The sequence below is a fragment of the Cryptomeria japonica genome, chromosome 3, assembly GCF_030272615.1.
Source record: "Cryptomeria japonica chromosome 3, Sugi_1.0, whole genome shotgun sequence".
NCBI lineage: Eukaryota > Viridiplantae > Streptophyta > Pinopsida > Cupressales > Cupressaceae > Cryptomeria > Cryptomeria japonica.
The window spans coordinates 228717696-228737663 of NC_081407.1; the positions used below are offsets into that span (position 1 = coordinate 228717696).

The 19968-nt window shown below is 40.9% G+C and overlaps 1 protein-coding gene across 2 annotated transcripts in view; it reads right to left on the reverse strand.

Moving 5' to 3' along the window:
• LOC131075448 (alpha-galactosidase 3) overlaps positions 1–19968 on the reverse strand; it is a 228714-nt gene that overhangs the window by 169854 nt on the left and 38892 nt on the right. For both annotated transcript variants that reach the window (XM_058012296.2, XM_058012297.2), the window contains exons 5-8: positions 757–860; positions 556–628; positions 289–347; positions 101–166 (exon numbers count right to left, since the gene is read on the reverse strand). In XM_058012296.2, coding sequence (XP_057868279.2) covers positions 101–166; positions 289–347; positions 556–628; positions 757–860 — 302 coding nt within the window. The remainder of the gene's footprint in view (positions 1–100; positions 167–288; positions 348–555; positions 629–756; positions 861–19968) is intronic.

The following is a 19968-nucleotide window of genomic DNA, read 5'->3' on the forward strand; positions in this document are numbered from 1 at the left end:
ATTGAGATGCAAACAGGTTAGATGCTAGATAAAGTTAAACAACGTGTCAAAAATACTACATAAGATGGTAGCAGGGGTAAATTTATAACAGAAACATCACCATTCACAAAGTGAGTAGAAAATTGTACGTCCAGTTGCATTTAGTGCCTCCCTCATAGGTGGGTATCTAAAATCATTTCACAGTAATTTAAGGTTAAAGGATGAAATTATAGAACAGCATCATGTAACTATCCCTTCCAGGTCAGTGCTGTTACATATTTGAGAACAAATGTATAAGAAAGGACTAACCGATCTTCTGGTTTGATGCCAAGATTGTAACAATTATCGTATTTCAAATAGTCAATGCCCTGAAATCCATCCATATGAAAAGAAAGTCTATTTTGGTTACAGACAAAGTGAACGAAAATTACAAAGAAACTACCATGATGCATTTCATAATTTAAGATTTTCTTCTGACTGGCTTGGTCACTCAGAAATTCAAACAACTTAGATACAGAAAAACTTCATCCTCATCTTAATATTTATTGGGAAGAAAGAAAATTCACAGTAACTTACCCAAGATGCAAACAACTCTGCATCTCGATTCTCATGGCCAATTGAGCCTGGTCGAACTTGACAGGTAAATATCCTAGAATTATACTAGGTATAATCAAATTACATTGAATAAACAATAGCGATGCAATTTTTCAACTGAACCAGAACTGTGAAATCCTTCATAAACAATGAAAATGAAATTTCATGAAATGGATAACTCACCCTGCATCAGAATAGATACCAAGTTTTAGGCCTTTTGCATGGACATAGTCAGATAGTGCTTTGATCCCTGAAGGAAATGTCGTTTTGTCTGGCTCCAAGTCACCCTGGATAATGACTCAAATATTGATATTTCTTACAATTCGTGAACACAAACTAATATTACAAGAAACACAATAGAATACTTCAATTGCTAGTTAAAACACTTTCAGGTCAAAGATTACACAAACTGGAATCAAATATTCAAACAATGTCTAGTCAAAAAACCATTTTGTCAGTTGAATTTTTCTGTTAAGTTCTTTAGTTCTGGAAATTTAAGAGAAAAATTCAAATGACAGGCACTTCAAGGATGGAGAGAAAAAATTTCAACAGACATAACTTTGAGCTATGGAAGCTCAAGATGTTGACACAGATCAACAGCTAGTTGTGTTAGAACAGAAGCCTACAGGTATGGCGACAAATGACTAGGATTACATTGACAGATCCCTTATTTGTAGTGTTGTGTAATGGTGCCCCTTCATATCTTTTTTATGGTTTTATACATTTTTTGTATTTTCTGGTTTTTTTGAAACAGGAAACAAACTGAAACAGCGAACTGAAAATTGAAAATAATGGTGGAAAATAGTTGATCAAACCCTCAAACACTTCATAAGCCTAATCTGAACCCAATCTTGATAAATTAAATGGCTGGTACAAAAACTAGGTCACTCCAAATGCTTAGATCAGATTCAAACATAAATTTGGAAACCCCCAAAGTCTGATATTATTGATTTTTGCAAATTTGACAAGCTGGAAATTACTTTAAAACCAAAATCAGATCTGAAATTACAATTTTCAACTCACATAAACCTTACTGGAGTGGAACAGCTGGCTGATCCAACTAGGCTCTATGGCTGTGGTAAGAGCTTGCAATGTACAAACAAACTATTTTTGACCCTCCTTTCTACCGACGTAATGCTTATTAGACCTTTTAAACACAAATCAAACCTCATAGTGCCAAATAAGCATACATGGACTGTCCTCACAGCTGGTGCCTGCCAAATCAGCAATAAATATCTCAAAAAAAAATGTTTCACCACCGTTGAAATATAAGTTTTGAATTTTTGTGCAGCTGGGCTATTTTCAAAAGTAGTGTCAGCTGGGCTATTTTCAAAAGTAGTGTCAAAACCCTCAAATGATGTCAACTAGCAGCTGGTATGCCTGTAACAAATCAGATCCAACCCTTTATTTAGGATGCCCAAAATTTCACCAAAAATCTGAAACTCAAGATCTAAACCCTCAAGTATGTGTCAATGATGATTTTTTTCTTGCCAAAAACACTATAATGGCACTGTAGCAGAATTCAAATCAACCACAAATTAGCACATTCATGTTTCCCAGTTAAAATCACACAAGATTGGAAACAAGGGTTTTTGTCCTTGATCCCAAATGTGGAATTCAAGAGGGTTTTCATCATCTCATACCTCAAGCAAACCAAGAGTTTTCATCCTTGGTTGTCCTAGATCGAACAAACTGCTCAATTCTGAAAATTGGATGCAAAGAGATACACTGTAGCAGCACTATAGCAAAATCCAAATCCACCACAAATTAGCACAATAATGTTTCCAAGATGGAATCACCCAATTTTGGAAACAAGGGTTTTCATCCTTAATCCCAAAGGTGGAATTTAAAAGGGGCCCTAGATTGAAGAAACTGCTCAAATCTGAAAATTAGATGCAAAGGATAATTTGAATGATCATGAAATGAGGAAAAATACTCTAGTTCCGTTTTTCAGGGCCCTCCATTTATTTTTTATTTTTTATTTTTATTTTATTTTCCCTCCAAGTATTAAAGATATTGTTCATATTTAAGTGTTTCAAAAATATACTTTTTCGATTTATTAAAATTATATTATTTAAACTGCTCCAAAAAGAAAATTGACCGGGCCCAATTTAAAAAACATTATTAATTACTTGAATCTGAAAAAGGGTACATGCCATATTTTTGGTCTTTTTTCTACTCCCTTAGCCTTGCAATGCCTTAATTTGCATTGCAATGCTTCCCCATCTCTTGTCATACTTGTAACTTTTGTTGCTTGCCCTACTTGTAAGTTGTCGTCACAAATGGTTGTGCACTAATAGCTAGCCTTGCTTCCCCTTTATGGCAATTGTTCCTCATGCAATGATCATATTTACTTTGCCCTGTAAGCCCTTGGTGTCTTGGGGCTATCTTCTAGACATGCAATTGAATTAGTCCCTCTTGGCCATTGCTCCACTTCGCAATTGTTGAGGTCACCTTGGTTCATTTTGTGGTGGTTTTTCCTCTTCTTGGTAATTCAATCCTAATGTAGTTGTTAGAGTTGGGAATTTCTAGGATATTTCTTCTAAACGAGAGAAAATCACAACTCCAAAGGATTGATGCAATCAAATGCAATCCATGAGCATTAATTACAAAAGATATAAATTCCACATAAACTAGAAAAGAAAAAATCAATCTTATCATCGTAAGTAATAAGATAGACAACAAATAAAAGGAAAATAAAATCCTAATTATGACTCTCTAATTAACTTAAGATAAACTGTGCATATAATTTGACACCAGCAGCAACCAGTGATGATTATGAAAAGCAAATGATTAGTATGGGTTATGGTTGTTCCTATCACTGTTGCAGCAGTTGATGTGGTGTTTTGCTCATTTGCAGTAGAGTTGCAACTGTTTTGTAGCAATGAGGCCATGGTGGCTTCACGGTGTTCTTTCATTATTTTGAGGTCATTGCTCATTGTTTCGAAGTGTTGATGTGTTCCCCATGACTATGTACTATTCAATGTTCCCTGCTTCCACATGCAAAGTCAATATTCAAACAAGTTTTGAAATGTTTATCTACCCTGTCATCTATTCTTTATCCTCACCTACCATGGTGAGTGCTTCAAGACTTATGGGTATTTCAAATGTTCAACATATCTAGCTAGCCTAATTGTTAGTTGGATATGTCTTCGCCATTAAGGACTTGTCCTTGATATTCCCCAAGAGTTGAAATGTTCTTGCTAGGTATGGATCAAATGTTCATCTCAGGCCCTACAAGAGTCATGGCAGACCTATTTATTTCAAAATATTCTTCCCACAGCATAAGGACATGTTTAATGTCAATCTCATTAGCAGTTGACCCTAGTGGTTTCCTCTGCCCATGGATGTCTCGAGGGCATTTCTAGGTTGACCTCGCATGATCGTAAGTATTCTTTTGTGGTAGGATGTTGTTTGTATTTTTCTGGCAATGAGAGGGCAAAATTTTGATTTTCTCTGCAATGCTTGAGTTTGAATGGTATATCTTGGTGGGTTGGAGTAGGAAGAAGCGTTGATTGTTGGTTTGTTGGGGTTTGGAGGGCATATTGTTGCAGAACAAAGAGAGAAAGAAAGGTGCAGAGTTTCCTCACATCTTATATCATGTTGAACAACGATGAATGTATAAGTTTTATTCTCATTGGTTTCTTTTTCCATTCATTTTTTATCATCTGTGTACTACCACTCTCTTTTTCAAAGACTATCTATTGTTGTTTTCAAAATCCTTTCTCTATTTGAAGAGAGATTTCTTGTGGCACTTATTTTATTCTTCAAAATTATTTTTTTCCCTTTCCCAGCCATGACCAATGTTGCTTGGAAAAAAACTGAATTACCACCAAATAAATTAACAAAACCTACACCTAAGTTAGCCACTATAACTCTTCTAGTCCTTGTGTCTATTAGGGTTCTTGAAATCCAATTTTTAATATGCCGAGGCAGCTTGTCTAAAATGAATATGCTATGAACTCCTTGTGGCAGCAAATAAATTTAAACTCCCGATAGTTATTAAAACTAACTTTGAAATCTTTTTGCCTATATCGTATTGTTGAAGCTACTCGCAAAAGATGTCTGCTAGAAAAAATTTCTCATAGGAGAGTTCTATGGCTGAAATGATAATTCGTTATTGTAATAAATTAAGGGGAGGAATACTCCTTATATAGAAAATTACAAGATGATCTTTCCATAACGGAAACAATCGTGAACTAAAGACAAAAAAGGAAACTTACTAAAAAGAAACTAGATGACCATTATAGATAAATATAACAATATTACTTTAATACCCTTCTTTAATGGTCATTCTACTAACTACCCTATAGAAGAATTGACACAATATGCAGGTCATTTGGCCACAAATGCATAGAAGGCTACCCCCTTCTCAAAACGCTATGTGACATGAGCCTGCTAAGACCCTCCCTGGTTCTACAAAACTTCTGAATATGACCAAGCTTACCACAATCCTTCCAACTTGATGTTGGGTAACAAAGCTATCCCTCCCTTTATCCAAAGACACCAAGATCAGCTTCTCAAAAAAACAATCAAGGTCTGTAAGAACATGATTTTTCCAAAAATTGTCAAAAGAAGCAACACCCACGATTTTTTTTTTTTAAATGTCAAAAACTTTTGCAAAAGAACACAGTTAGCCCTACAAACCCTAGGTGCAACCCAAAAAACAAGTTGCACGATACCACGATTTTTGCAAAAAAAATGATCGAACCCTTGATGTAAAGCTGAAATCACACAACTTCGTTTTTTGTTAAAAAATGTTAAAAACCTTCATTTTTTTGGAAAAAACAGTAAAAACAGCAACACCCTTCATGATTTTTTGTGGAAAAAATAAAAAAACCCTCCAACAGAGAAAGAACCTATGATTTTTGTGTTAAAAAATCATGCAAAAACCGAAAAAACCACGACCACGATTTTTGTTAAAAAAATGGGCAAAAAAATTCAGAGATTTTTCATGTGAAAAACTTGAAACTCTACAAACTTAGAAAACCATGTTTTTGGAAAAAAATGACCATAAAAGTTGCAAAAGCTCCAAAGCACTCTAAAAGTGGTAGCCTGCAAAAATCGCAGCACAAATATCAAAATATATATATATATATATATAATTTACATGTTTTTGTACTAACGAACCCAAACCCCTTTCCAAATTTTGCTGTACGGCAACCTAGTAAAAAACCCATGTTGCACTGAAAAGAAAACTCTTGTTCATAGCATGCAATCAAGAAGACCAAGTTGTGTGCAAGGCAACTCCCAAAAAATCCTCAACATAAAAAAAAAACGCCCACAACTTTCGCACAATTGAATAGCAGAGAAGAAACGTGTCGAAAACCCTTAGAATGTGGAAGAAACAACCCAAGTTGTGAGATTAGAAATAGTGAGTTTCGCAGCTTCAAAAGAGAAAAGTCGAAGCCATTTCCACCTCAAGTAAAAAGAAAACGCTACTAAAAACCAATGGAAAAACATTCACATGGAAAAAACGTGAGCAATCCTTGCGTGATTTTAAAAAATCCATGATTCTACAAAGAAGGGCATGAAGAAAACTCGCGATTTTAATGAAAAAATTCAATGTGATTTGTCTTCCAACAAATAAACAAATAAAACCCTTCGACATGCGGTAACAAAAAAAAATGTCAAGTTTGAAATAGAGAATACATGAGCAGCAGCGGAAGATAGAAGAAACCCTTAAAAATCCAAAGAAAATTTGACACGATTTGTAACAAGTGAAAACCACATTTTTTTGACAAAAAAAAATTCTAAAAAAATTTGAAGTTACCACAAATTAAAAAAAAAAAAAACATCAAAGAATCTTTTCTCGCTCTGATATCATGAAATGATAATTCATTGTTGTAATTAATTTAGAAGAGGAATACTCCTTATATAGAAAATTACAAGACAATCCTTCCATAACGGAAATGATCGTGAACTAAAGACAGAAAAGGATACTTACTAAAAAGAAACTAGATGATCATTACTAGATAAATAAAACAAAATTACTTTAATAATGGCGAACAGAACTAGTAATCTTTTAGCCATATAGGAGGCAAAAAATGAACTACTTCAGCCATACAAATGGATGAATAAACAGGTCAGAGTCATAACCGTCTAGGACCACAAGAGAGAATTGTTGTACAAAAAAGATAGAAGAAAGTAATTGTATGGAGGATTGTCCAATTATAGACCATATGGCACAAATATGCGATAATACAGTAATGTCAACAACAGCAAAACTCCAACTTACAAGTCGTATGGTGACTATAAGTTGTACAACAACTACAAGTCATACAACAACTACTATCATCCAAAATATGATTGATCAGTTTGTACAGTGGAAAGGGGTAAAGTCAACAATTTGCAATGTATAATTGGATGCATTAAGTTTGAAAAAAACCCTCACTATTCCCTTTTTGCCTATCATATGGTGGAAAAATTATTGAACTTTTTGATATTTCATCAACTTGCCATATGGTAGAATTTAATGTTTTTCTTTTTTTTGTTGAGCATTCCTTTTCCTTTTTCTATTTTTCTCTTTTGCATCCTATTTTCCTTAGTTCATCCATTATTTTCTTGTCCAGTTCATTCTAAGTTTACCTCAATGTCGTGTTGACATATGCAACATGAATAAGCTCATTTATAGCATTCTTTAGTACTATAAGTGCTTATAGATTCCAACCCAAAAATTTTATTAACATAATTAATTTGGGCCATACCTTTATACTTTATCAGATCTTCAAGTGTTTCTCCTAAATCAGTTATGTGTGAAACTTTTGACTTTTGATAACAAGTTGTTAATTGAGAGTTATGTATTTCTTCCCACGTGGATGAACTTGTCAAAGAGTTGCTCTCTTCAGTACACACTACTGTTTTCAAAACTCGAGATGGCTTTGATGCATAGGAACTTTCTAAGTGATTCTTTCCTTGCAGCTTGGACAGCTTGATCATACCTGATCACTCAACCACTAGTAACCATTTTTTCACAAAGATTGGATGAAGATCCAAAGTAGTTACTTCTTTTGAAAGTAGGAAAGAGTATTTATCAAGAAGAAATTGATGTACACAAAAGTCTTCCAAAAAGTCAACATATCCAGAACATAGACTGATGTACAATGAATGCATGTGCGATTTGCCATACAATTTAGTTAACTCTGTAGACAAATCAAACAAACAAGTGGTATAGTCGAGATGTGTGCTCAAATCTGAAAAATGCTTTTTCAGGTTGGTAAATCCAATTAGTATTGCACTTGCTTAACCAACATTCTTATCATAGTCCACAGTTATCTCACTCAATTCTTAATTTTCAATGTCCTCCCAATTTATAACTTATTGCCTTCTCCCAAATTTTGTAGATTCTTTTCATTGATGTCATTGTTTACTAGGCATTGAATACTATAATCAATTGCCTATTTCCTTCCCTTATTTTCAATGGGCGAGGTATTCCTCTTCCAATTATGATCGACTTTGACTAATATCAACCATTCCACCCCAACAATGCATCATAGGCTTTGCTATGCAAGGAAATGACTACAAAATTCAATAAAAATGGTTAGGTTCCAATTAGTACCTTTTGGCCCATTAAAACCCTTAATATCTTGATTCCTTGTTGATCTACACCTACCAATTGAAAATTTGGTGGCTAGATGGTTGGCTTTCCCAACCTCTTCCACGTATCTTCAAGTACATTTACTCCCGATACTTTGTTGATGATTGTATTAGTAAGATTCTTTTAAAGAACCTCCATATGTACTACAACGGGCTTCTTTGCCAAGTTTACCGTCAATGGCATGGGATCTATCACTTGGTCACCATGTACTAGAGGCTCTATTATTAAATCTTTGTTCTTCTCTTGGAACATTCTTCCTTCTCTTTGGCCACTATCCATTGTGGTGGTAGTTGCAATCCTTAGTATTGAAATGCTATATAATAGATCTATCAACTTGACCAATTGGTGGTTTGTAGTACCTATCTTGCAATATTATTATCCAATTCCAACCAAATAAAAGTACTTACATATTCATTGGAGTGTCATTTTTCCTTTGTCTATGCTTGTTCTATTCCTTTGTCTAGGCAGTACAGGAAGAGTTAAATTCCTTGGAAAGGAATCACACATGGCAGTTAGTCTCTCTTCCTAAGGAAAGGAAACTCGTTTGATGCAAGTGGATCTATCAAACAAAATTTGCAGCAAATGGGTCAAGTGATAAGCATAAGGCTTGCTTGGTAGCAAAACGATTCTCCTAGTGTTTACTCCCTTAAGTATCAGTTTGAATTACAGAGTACAGAATGGTGATACACAGATAGCATTTATAAAGCAATTAACAGAACATTACAGAATCATATAGGCAAGAATGATATATCTTTTATTGCATTCAGTAAAAGGATGTACAATCAACACTGCAGCCGAGGTTCCTTACAATCACATATATACTACTTGGCGGTTGGGGGAGGTACCAACTGCCACAACTACCAACTACCCCTACGGAACCCCTCATGGCCAATTAATTACATAACAAAGCATAACAAAAGTATTATTCTTATTTCTCACCTAACATCAGCCCCCAAAAAATAGTCGTCTTCCAGACGAGTGAAACAAAATGGGAGCTAATCTAATCTAAGAACTAGTGTTGGGACGGATGAGAAGGCATCCCTGGCAAAACTAAAGACTAGGAAGTGCCCGCGTGTTGCTGGAGATGTTGGAGACGCTGAATGGCTGCCATCTCCCGTTCTATCACCATCTTGACCATGTGGGCAACTTCCACCACTTTCTCACGAGCTTTTTGAAGTTCCTCCCTGTATCTGCATACTCCTCCTGTCATGCCAAGTTGGCCTCCAACTCTTCCACCTTGACTGCCCACTCCGCCTTTTGTTTGCCACTAACATCCAACTCCTGAACATGCTTGGCCACCGTTTCCTCCAATGAGGTCACTTGTGAATGCTCCTGGGCCAGCTGCTCCGGGCTTTTCTAGATGTGGGTGCCCAATGTCTTCCTGGCAGTCTTAGCCTACCATAAGGCTTGATCACACTGTAGGGTTAGGGATTCCACCTTGACCACTATTGTCCTGAGGTACATCAACACCAAATCCTAGAATGCAACCTCCATCCCCCGCAGAAATGCATACACAACATGTCCTTACATCACTACTTGGTTGGTCATCCATTTGTCAATCATCTCCGGGGTCTTGGACTTCGACCATCCCTTGGCCGTGAAGCAACAAAAGAACTCCCCCTCATAGTCTCCCTTCATAAAAGATAGGAGCCATTCTACAACTCTAGCAATTCTAGGGTCCTGTCCAACCTCAATGTTTTTCACAATGTTCCCCACATCGCTCAGATATTTGGCCATCCCTTCCAACTGGGATGCACACTGCTACATAGTGTCGAGCGGGTCCTCTGGATTGGGCTTCCCCAACCAGAGCATAATTCCCTCTTCCCGAGAGGAGGATTCCTCCCCACCTGCCTGCTCTCCTGCGTGTTGTACCTACAATGTCCCCTCTTCCTACTGAGAATCCCCTTCTGCATCCTCCATTCCGCCAAGTGGCAGTTCCATCCTGTCATTGTCGACTCCGACAGTATCGCCAGGTGGAGATGGAAGCTCTGGTAAGTTCTCCACCCGTACGCCCAATGTCTCCAGAAGTCATGAGTCAATAGTTTCCTCCTAGCGGTCAGTACCTCCCATAGGGCTCAACTGTACCAATGCTATGTCTGGCAAGGAGTCACTTTAGGTGGAGGTGATGCCTCTACGTCGACCACATCAATCACCTATTGGGGAATTTCTTCCCTTAACCCTTCCTTTTTTGCGCCTTGAGTCTCCTCCATAGGTTGGTTGTCGTGGCCTCCGCCTGGTGATGTGGGAATGGTAGCCTCTATCATTGCTTCATGAGCACTTTCCCCTACACCTTCCACCAATGGTGTTTCTCCAATTACCTCCACTTCCTCTGTTCCCCACACCATAGGCAAGGTCTCCTCTTCTGCACTTTCACCGTTAGATGAAGAAGCCTCGAGATCCTCTTCCTCACTCGCTTTGCTTTCCATACTAGTCAACTGTGCTACGTCATGTCGTCTTCTCTTCCTCTAAGGCTCCCCACCAGCCACCATGGTGTCCAAGTGAGCCCAGTAAAAGATAGGCGGTTATAAGGCTCCAGTCTAGGAAGTGTTTGCAAAATGCCTCTCTTCTCTGTTGGCAATCCAGTACGTATGGCTTCCAAGAACATGGCGATGGCATGATAGGACATGTAAAATGCCTTGTGTTGTAGACCCAGGCATTCGTGAATTCTCTCTAACAAGAAGGACGCCCAGTTATAAACCATACCATTTTGTAGTCCATTCATTAGGAAAAACATCTAGACGGCAATATCTGATCCTCTACTTGCTCCCGTTAGCCTGCTCTTAATAATGTCCATAATGCAGCGCCATTTTGAATTAGCCAAGAATGTTCTTTTCACTCTGTGGCTGCTTCCTGACTTCCAGATGTTGTCCTATTCCACCTGCGTTAAATCCCCTCAACAAATTAGGCAAACCAACTGTTGTTTTTGCTCCAACGACATCTTCCTCTTGGCCACTGGACTCCCCTGGTTGGGAATCCCAAACACCAGAGCGAACTCCATGGCGGAGACGGAGAAGGAGATGGTAACGTGGCAGCTGTCGTATTTCACCGTGGACCTGTGCGTGTGTCTATCATATCCTGCAACCATCGCCTTCAACACTGGCTCAAAATCCTTGATGCTGAACACAGGCATGAGTAAAATTTTGTCCACTCCTGCTCTCTTCAAGTTCATCTTGATAACATTGGCGTTGTCAGTTTCTTCCCACCAAGTCCTGCAATCAACTCCACTCAATCCTTCCCAGGCTAAGGAATGCACTGTGACTCGTTCATCCCTCATGTACTTGTGCACGAACCTTCTTTCTTTGCTTCTACTAGGCATAGTCACAGTTCCTCCTTGTGTCGATTTCACCCTGCTCCCGTCCTGAGGATTTCCAAAATTGATTTTCGGCATATTTATAAAGGACAAAAATTCTTCTTTGCAGTTGCACGGCTGTCCTACCAATTGTACAATTTCCTGAGCAGAACTGTTCCTGCAACCGTTTCGTCTACCACACAAATTCTGCCACCTATCCTCTTCACACAGAAATTCCTCTAGTTGGTCGTACTACCATCCTATCCCCTGGCGGTATGATTTCACTTCCCGACCGTCTTCCTCCCCACCTCTCTGACCGTACTGGATCACTTTTGCACCGTACTGACATGCCTTCTCTAATATGGTACAGATTTCATATTGATTTTGTTCTTCCACTATTTTCGTAGGGATCCCCTCCAATGTTGCACGGATGCCTGCAAACTTTGACCGAATTCTTTCACGCCTCGTACGGATGCCTTCCTTATTCGTACGGATTCCTCCTTCGACTAATTGTACGAACTTCCGAATTTTCGTGAATGTGTCGAATAATTCCGTACAGACTTTGTCAAAACCCTTCCTTACTTTTGTATGGACTGCATCGGGCTACGTGTAGGTATTGGTATGAACTTCCTTACTCGCTACCCTACGGATGGCTTGCTCCCACTTTCGTGCGAGTCACTTTGAGATTTGGTAACCCTGACCGAAGACGTTATTTCCTCCTGCCTTTCGTACGGACCCGTACAGTGGCACGTGTCCCTGACAACTTCTCTCCAAAATCCGTACGAAATCCTGTCCTTCTTGGCTTCGTACAGAACTGTACGACAATTCACTCTAGCTTCCCACAATCCGTACAAGGTCGTACGGTGATGTCTCTGGTGGTCGTACGGCTTTGTACGATCTCCTCTTGCTCTTCGCTTTCTGCACTTCTTTTCACCTCTCTTGTCTGCTATGAATGGTCTCCTCGGAAAATTTATAAAGTTTCTTATTTCCAGGCTTAGGGTTATAAGAATGTACTTTATCATTTTTTTGTAAAATATTCTCTTTTTAACTATAAGTATAGCTTCTCCTTTTTTGTCTTTGTTATTTCCCCTATTGCTTTTAATTTTTTCATAAACTTTGACCTCCTTTTAATTATTACATCTTGTCTTATTTAAATATTTCTTTATTGTCTTACTTTTGCAAGAAGGTTTAAATTTTATTCTTTGTACCATTAACGTTTGTCAATAGTTTCCTACCTTTGACTTTTTGCTTTTTGGGGTCCCCTCTACCATTTTTGGGTATGTCAATTTTCTGCCATGGATACTTAATTTCCTCCTTGCGACGCACATTTGGGCCTTCGTGTTTTTCCTTTGACCTTCTTCCTTTTGGCCTGGTAGTCTACCTCCATTTTCTTTTGTTTCTACCTCCGTCTATCTCCATCACCATCATCATCGTCTTCCATCCTTTGTTTTACCCTTGTGGGGTCTCCCTCATGCCTCATTTTGATCTCGGAGTCGTGTAGCCAAGCGCACATGTATGGTAGCCTTCTATAGCATTCCTTCGGGTAACACGTACCTACATATTCCAGATCAAAAAATTTGTCTAGTAGGGGTGTTGGTCCCATGCCCTTGTGTCTTCCATCTATGTACCTTCTGCCATATTGTTGGTATCAAGTTACCTTTTCTCCATCAACTTGCGGTGGTCCAGTAGGATTGGGGATTACTAGGTAGAGCAAGTTGGGCCCTACCTTCCGCTCACCACGATATACTGCCACCATGAACTGATCCTCAGCCTTCAATACCCTCTTCAGACATGGCCCAAGCATTGCACCATATTCTTCCAAGTCTATTTCCTCCTCTAGGTCAAATGGCTCATCCTCCTTTCCAACCTGTTCCGCCTTCCTTCGTATCTCAACTTCCTCGTCAATATCGTAGGCAATGTATCCCTCACGAGGTCCCTCATATGAAGTCCTCTTCTTCTAGTGTCCGCCAAGCATTATCCACACTACTAGGTCACAAAAGTAGGCGTTAGTAAGGTGTTTATGGATCCAAGGTACTGCAATGCCTTCGACCTACTTCGGCACCAATCTTTCTTCTATGAAGGTGATTGGTTTGGCCCAATCCTCGTCTGGTCTGTAAGGCTCTGCAACAACCACCGAATCTTCTTCTATTCCCTTGGGCCTGTCGATGGTGCAGTCTCCCTTAATTGCATAGCCTAGCATGTTGATTGCTATTACCGGTTTATCACGTTCCCAATAGAGTTTATAGGATCGCGGATAGGATTGTCATCCAATGTAGAAAGTTTTACTGCTCCGTTCTTCCCAACCTCCTTGACTTTATAAGGTCCCAACCAACGGACTTTGAACTTCTCGGGTCAAAGTTTGTTGCGACCATTGTACTTCACAACCAACTGGCCGATACAGAAGTTTGTCCGCTAGAGATGTTTGTCGTGCCAATACTTCCGTCAAAGTTGGGCAACCTTCGTTGCCCACTGTGCCATCATCCGTCGTTCATCCAACCGTGTGAGGTTCATAAGACAGGCATTTAGGCTTTCCTCATCCCCAAGTCGGTTATCTACAGCGATTTGTAAGCTTGGTACAATGTATTCTACTGGCACCACTACTTCTTGGTCGTACATCAACTGGAATGGAGTGTGAGCCATTGTCACCTTGTATGTTGCACGGTACACCCATGTACCGCTGGAAGACATTCCTCCCAGTCCTCCTATTCCATTCCACATGACTTATAAATGATCGATACGAGTACCTTATTTGTAGCTTCCGACTGACCACAGGCTGGATAGATTGTGGAAGATTTTAAACTCCGTCGTCATCGTCTGAATGACCTGGTTAACAAAGTGAACTCCCCTATCACTTGTGATCTGGATGGGAATCCCGAACCTGGTTACAATTTGCTCGTACAAGAACCTTCCCGTACTTATGGCAGTATTATCCAAGAGAGCTCTAGCTTCCACCCACATCGTCTGGTACTTCGTGGCTACAACAATGTACCGGCATCTATGCATGTTGCTCACTTTGAGAGGTCCCACAAAATCCAAGCCCCATCTTTCAAATAATTTATGCCGCTGAGAAGGGAACAGAGGCATAAAATCCCGTTTAAGTGGCTTCCCCGTATGTTGGCATGTATCACATCCAACCACCCACTCACACACATCGGTGTGCAAGGTTGGCCACCATAGTCCTGCCAATAGTACTTTCTGTGCGGTGGCATTAGGTCCCATGTGGCCTCCGACAAGTCCATCATGAGCTTGTTTCAGTACACTAGGAATTTCCTCCTACATCACACATCTCCTTAGGATTTGGTTGGGTCCCATCTTGTACAGTAGGCCATTGATTAGCTGGAATGTTTTGCTCTTCAGCACCAACTTACGTCATTCCCCTGGCAGCATGTCTCGTAGAAACATTGAGGTGGACAAATGCTCGCCAATATTCTCGTACCATGGAGGTAATGCTGCTATTTTGAACAAGTGAGCATCTGGAAAGTCTTCATTCACCCCTTCTGTGGGTTCTCCAGATTTGATCCTTGACAATCGATCGGCGATCACATGGCTCTTCCCAAGTCGTACTATGATCGTGAAGGTGAACTCATGTAGTAATAACAACCATTGGCTTACCCGGCCCTAAATTATTGGCTTATTTACCAAGTACATTAAGGCTTGGTGGTCCACATAAAAGGTGAACGATGTAGCCAAGAGGTAACGGTGAAACTTTTGGACGGAGTACACCATCCCAAGTGCCTCCCTCTCCGTCGTACTGTAGTTTCGTTCGGCCTTGGAGAGCAATCAGCTAGTTAAGAAAATGGGATGATCCAATCCCTGTACGCCTACCTGTGCCAAGGTGGCACCGATGGCATAATTGGAGGCATCCACGTGAATGTGGAACTCCTTGTCCCAGTTAGGGTAAGCTAGGATTGGTGCACTTACTAGTCGGGATTTTAGCTCCTTGAAGGCTTCTTGTTTGGTCCCCCACGTGAACGGTTCACCCTTTCTTGTCAGATTGTCCAGAGGGCAGGAGACCTGTGCGAAACTTTTGATAAACCTGCAATAATAGCCGACATGTCCGAGGAAGGATTTCACTCCCGTGACATCCACCGAACTTTCCATGTTCACAATAGCCCCTACCTTGTCAATGTTCATCTTCAACCCTTCCTTACACACAATGTGGTCCAACAGCTTACCTTGTGGTACCATAAATCGACACTTCTTGGGATTGAGAGCTAGTCGGACCCACCAACACCTCTCCATGCATTTCCAAGTGCCTTCCGGTGGGTTTCCTGAGCACTATAGATAGACCAATCATCTAGGAACGCTTTGAAACTACCGACAGACATCCTATCAAAAATGTGCAATATGATTCGTTGGAAGGTGGTTGGAGCGTTACATAAGCCGAAGGGCATCCGATTGTATGCATATACTCCGTCCTCCACTATAAATGTTGTTTTCAGCTTATCTTCTCTGTGATGCTAATCTAGTTATACCAAAAAAACCCATCCAGAGACAAGTACATCTCGTGGCCTGCCACCTCCTCCAAAATGTTGTCCGTGAATGAGATTGGGAAGGGATCTTTGATGGTTACGGCATTTAGGCAACGAAAAATGCACACATATCTTGATCTGATTTGCTTCTTTCCTCAAGGAGATAACGATTGGCGAGACCCAATCACTGGTTTCAACCTTAAAGATGATGCCAGCCTCCAGCATCTTCTCAATTTCTTCATTCACCTTTGCCACATAATTCTTGTTCATTTTGTATGGCCTTCTCCATACGGGTTGGGCGCCCGGTATGAGGGGTATTTGATGTATGCACAATTTTGGGGGTATTCCCTTCAAGTCCTTGTAAAGTCCATGCGAAAACATCTTTGTATTCCAAAAATGTTTTGAACGCTGCTGCTTTCAATACGGGGTTCCAATCATCCTCGATAAGGATCACCTTTGGATTGTCGCCACTCCCCAAGTTGACCTTCACGTTAGATTCCTCATATTTGATGGCCTTATCCCGTTCAAACCGGTGAGCAGGTGTATCATCCACCCATGCTATACCCTCTCGGTATTCTCCTTACCCTAGAGGAAAAGTTACACCCTCCGTGCTTCCACCCGGTTCCTCAATCTAACAGATCTGCAGCATGTGACAGTCGAGATGGAACACCTCATAGTCCTCCATTTGCCAATGGAAGAGCCCATTAAGAGAGCTAGTTTCATCCTCCGAGCATCCCTCCAGCTCCAATACCCCTTCATCGTTAGGTTCCATCTTCCCACTTCCATCTTCCGAACCCCATTCAAAATCATCCGCGTCATCGGAGTCAAAATCGGATGACTCCAATTCCTCGCTCACCGTCTGATTCCTTAAGTCAATCACGTACTTACGGCCTTCACTCTAAATAGGGTGTGTTTTTCTTCCAATTGTGATTCGCCTTCGCCATGATCAGCCAACCCCTCCCGAGGAGAGTGTCGTGCACCTTTTTCTCTAATGGAATGACGACGAAGTCAAGAAAGAAATGTTGGGTGCCCACAATCACCTTATGTGCCATGAGTGTTCCCAAGGGCTTGATACCGTGTTGGTCGGCACCGACAAGGTGGAATGTTGGTGGCCAGAGAGTTGGCTTGCCCAAACCCCTCCATATCTCCTCCGACAATACATTCACTCTGGAGCCGCCATCGACGATGGTGTTCGTCAACTTTTGTCCCATTATCTCCATTCTACTACGGCTAGCTTTTGACCGATACTCACGGTGAGCAGCATGGGGTCTTTGGCGGATGTGCCAGGCAATTCGGTTGCCGTCATGGGATCTGTGCCAAATGGTTTTGCTGCCATCTGACGGTGTTACCGGTTGATGATGTTGTCCCCAACTACATTTGTAAGAGCCATCTTCAATTGTGGCATTGTCTGCAGAAGGTCAGATACCTGTACGGGTACAGTGGCTTGAAACATTTGTTTGATTATAGTTTTCTCGGACCTTGACCTAAGTGGGGTACTAGCAACATTATGTGAGGCCCTTCGTTCTTCCACCATCGCCCGTTCTACATCAGCCTTAGCTTTGTGGAGTCTTTCCTTCTCTGTATGGGGATAGGCGTATACTGCCTTCTTGCTCTGCAATCTTGTAATTGCCAATACCTACTCGTTTGGCACCTCGACGTTCAACATGTTCACTCCCTTTTGCTTTGGACAGTCAGTGTCCTCATGGTTCCCAAGACCACACCACTTACACAACAAACTTCCATTATTGTTTCATCTCTGACACTCCCGAGCAAAGTGGCCCCACTCGTTACATTTGCAGCATTGAATCATGGGTCACCCCTTCGCATCGTACTATACTTTACTCCTCGGCATGTTGTTATTGGATTGATTGTTCCCTCACCGATTATTGCGGTATCATCCTGGTGAACCTCAGGGTTTGTTGGTGTTTTAGGTGGTGTGGTTGGCGAAGTAGCTTGTTCACCTTGGGTGAAGAGCACTTGTGTGCTCCGTGTTATTAGATTGTACAGGCATTCCTTAGTGGAATGTCCCAACACCTGACAAATGTCACAGAAAGATTTCCTTGAGCATATTCCCTTAGTATGATCTTTTACCTTGCAGTCGATGCACCAAAGTTCCTTGCCCTCTCTGCCATTCTCCTTGTCCGCCTTCAATTCCTTCATCATCCGTATCATGTCCTTCTGGAGGGCTTGTATGGTTTTGGACTCTCCGTCGCTACTTCCATTCGTACTGTCATCATCACTGGCCCTCGTCTTACCTTTTGATGTTCTCGCTCTCGATTACCATCGCTCTATTATAAGCTTCATAATATGATGGCGGAGGGACCATCTCCATCTTCCTTCTGAGCGATGGTACGAGTCCTTCCACGAACCAACGTTTCTTCAATTTGTCAGCTGGTTGGTTTTCCACCTTGTTGAATAATTCTCTCAACTGACAATTGTAAGCTTGAACACTTTCACTTTTGCCTTGCTTGGTATTGTAGATTTCAGGCACAATCTCGTTATCCTCCCTTAAGAGTTTGAATTCCTCTTGGAAGGCCTTCTTCAAATCATTCCATCTTGTTTTGTGTTGGGCCTCAAGGTCTGTATACCAGTCAATGGCGATCCCCCGAAGAGTGGCCGAAAACACCTTTAACCAATAATCCTGGTCGTCTTGGCCATTTGCCTCCCAAATGGTTATACATGTTTTGATATGTTGCACAAGGTCCTCCGACCCGTCTCCCATGAATCTTGGAATCTTTTGTCTCTCAAGAGTATTTTGATTGCGTGCCATTGTTTTTGTCTGGAAGGTATTGTGTCCTGCCTAGAAGGTGTTGTGTGCCGCCCGGAAGGTACAGTATGCGTTTGACCAGATTGGACCGTTCTGCTCCATATGCGAGCTTTCTACGCGTCCACCTTATGCGTCCTCCGCACCTTGGTCACCCTCGTTTCTATAGTTCCTCCTTCCTGGGGTCTTTGGCTCCGACCCTCCTATTTTTGACTACTTCGCAATAGACAAGTTTCCAATTCTATATAGATTATTTTCAAAAAGTTCAGCAACCTCACCGTGCAAGTCTCGTACAATCTCTTCATCACATTTGGATTGTTCCAACGAATTATTTCCACTCAGTTCCAGATTCTTCACTCGATGCCGAGTGAGCAGCCTAGTCGGCAAGATCTTCCTCCACTACGTCAGGAAGTGGTAGGTTCTTAGAAACCTCTACCAACTGATTCCACGTACACGGTTTCTGCCTCTCCCGACTAAAACTCCGACTCACACTTCGACTCTTGCTCTGCCTTTCCGAACTCTGTGAGCCTTCAGCAATCTCCCTTAGCCGACGTATTCGTTGACTTTGTTCTCTATTATGTAGGGATCTTCGTACCGACCCCTCGCCTACCTCTCGATTAGTACCAGTATGTCGTTGATCTTTGTTTAGACGTAGGGGCAGTAATTGCCAGGGGTACAGTGTGTGCTCGTATCCCTCTCTTCCTTCTCCCTACGGTTTCGTTCTTCGTACCGCTACAATATTTGCTGCCGACGGTGTTCACGACTGATTTCTTCCCTCTGCTCTTGTCGTTCAATGAGATTTTGTGCCAGCAGTCTGAGAAGGCTCCCATGAAGATCAAATACAGTAGGATTTACTGTGAGTTCCTCATGTACCGTTCCATCAGGGACCGCTCTCTCCCGAGCTTCCCTCTGCATGTACTGAGTGACAGAAACGTCCCACATATCCACCAAATCCTCCTTCAGTTGATCCTCTCGTGCTTCAACCTGCATGACCTTGTATTGTCCCTACTAGTTAGAGATCATTGTCCTGCAAAACAGATTGTTAGAACACAACAAAAATATATACATAACTAATCTAATTTGCAATTAAAGTTCAATTACTTAATTAACACTAATTTCAATTCTTAAAAATAAAAAGGATACGAATGCCATACGGAGATATGTCCTTAGGCAACTATGAAGCTCGCCTTCTTGGAACCCATCTTGGTTCCAAGCCATCCAGGAAATCGAAGGTGAATTCAATTCCTGTCTTGGATGTAATTTCTTACACCCA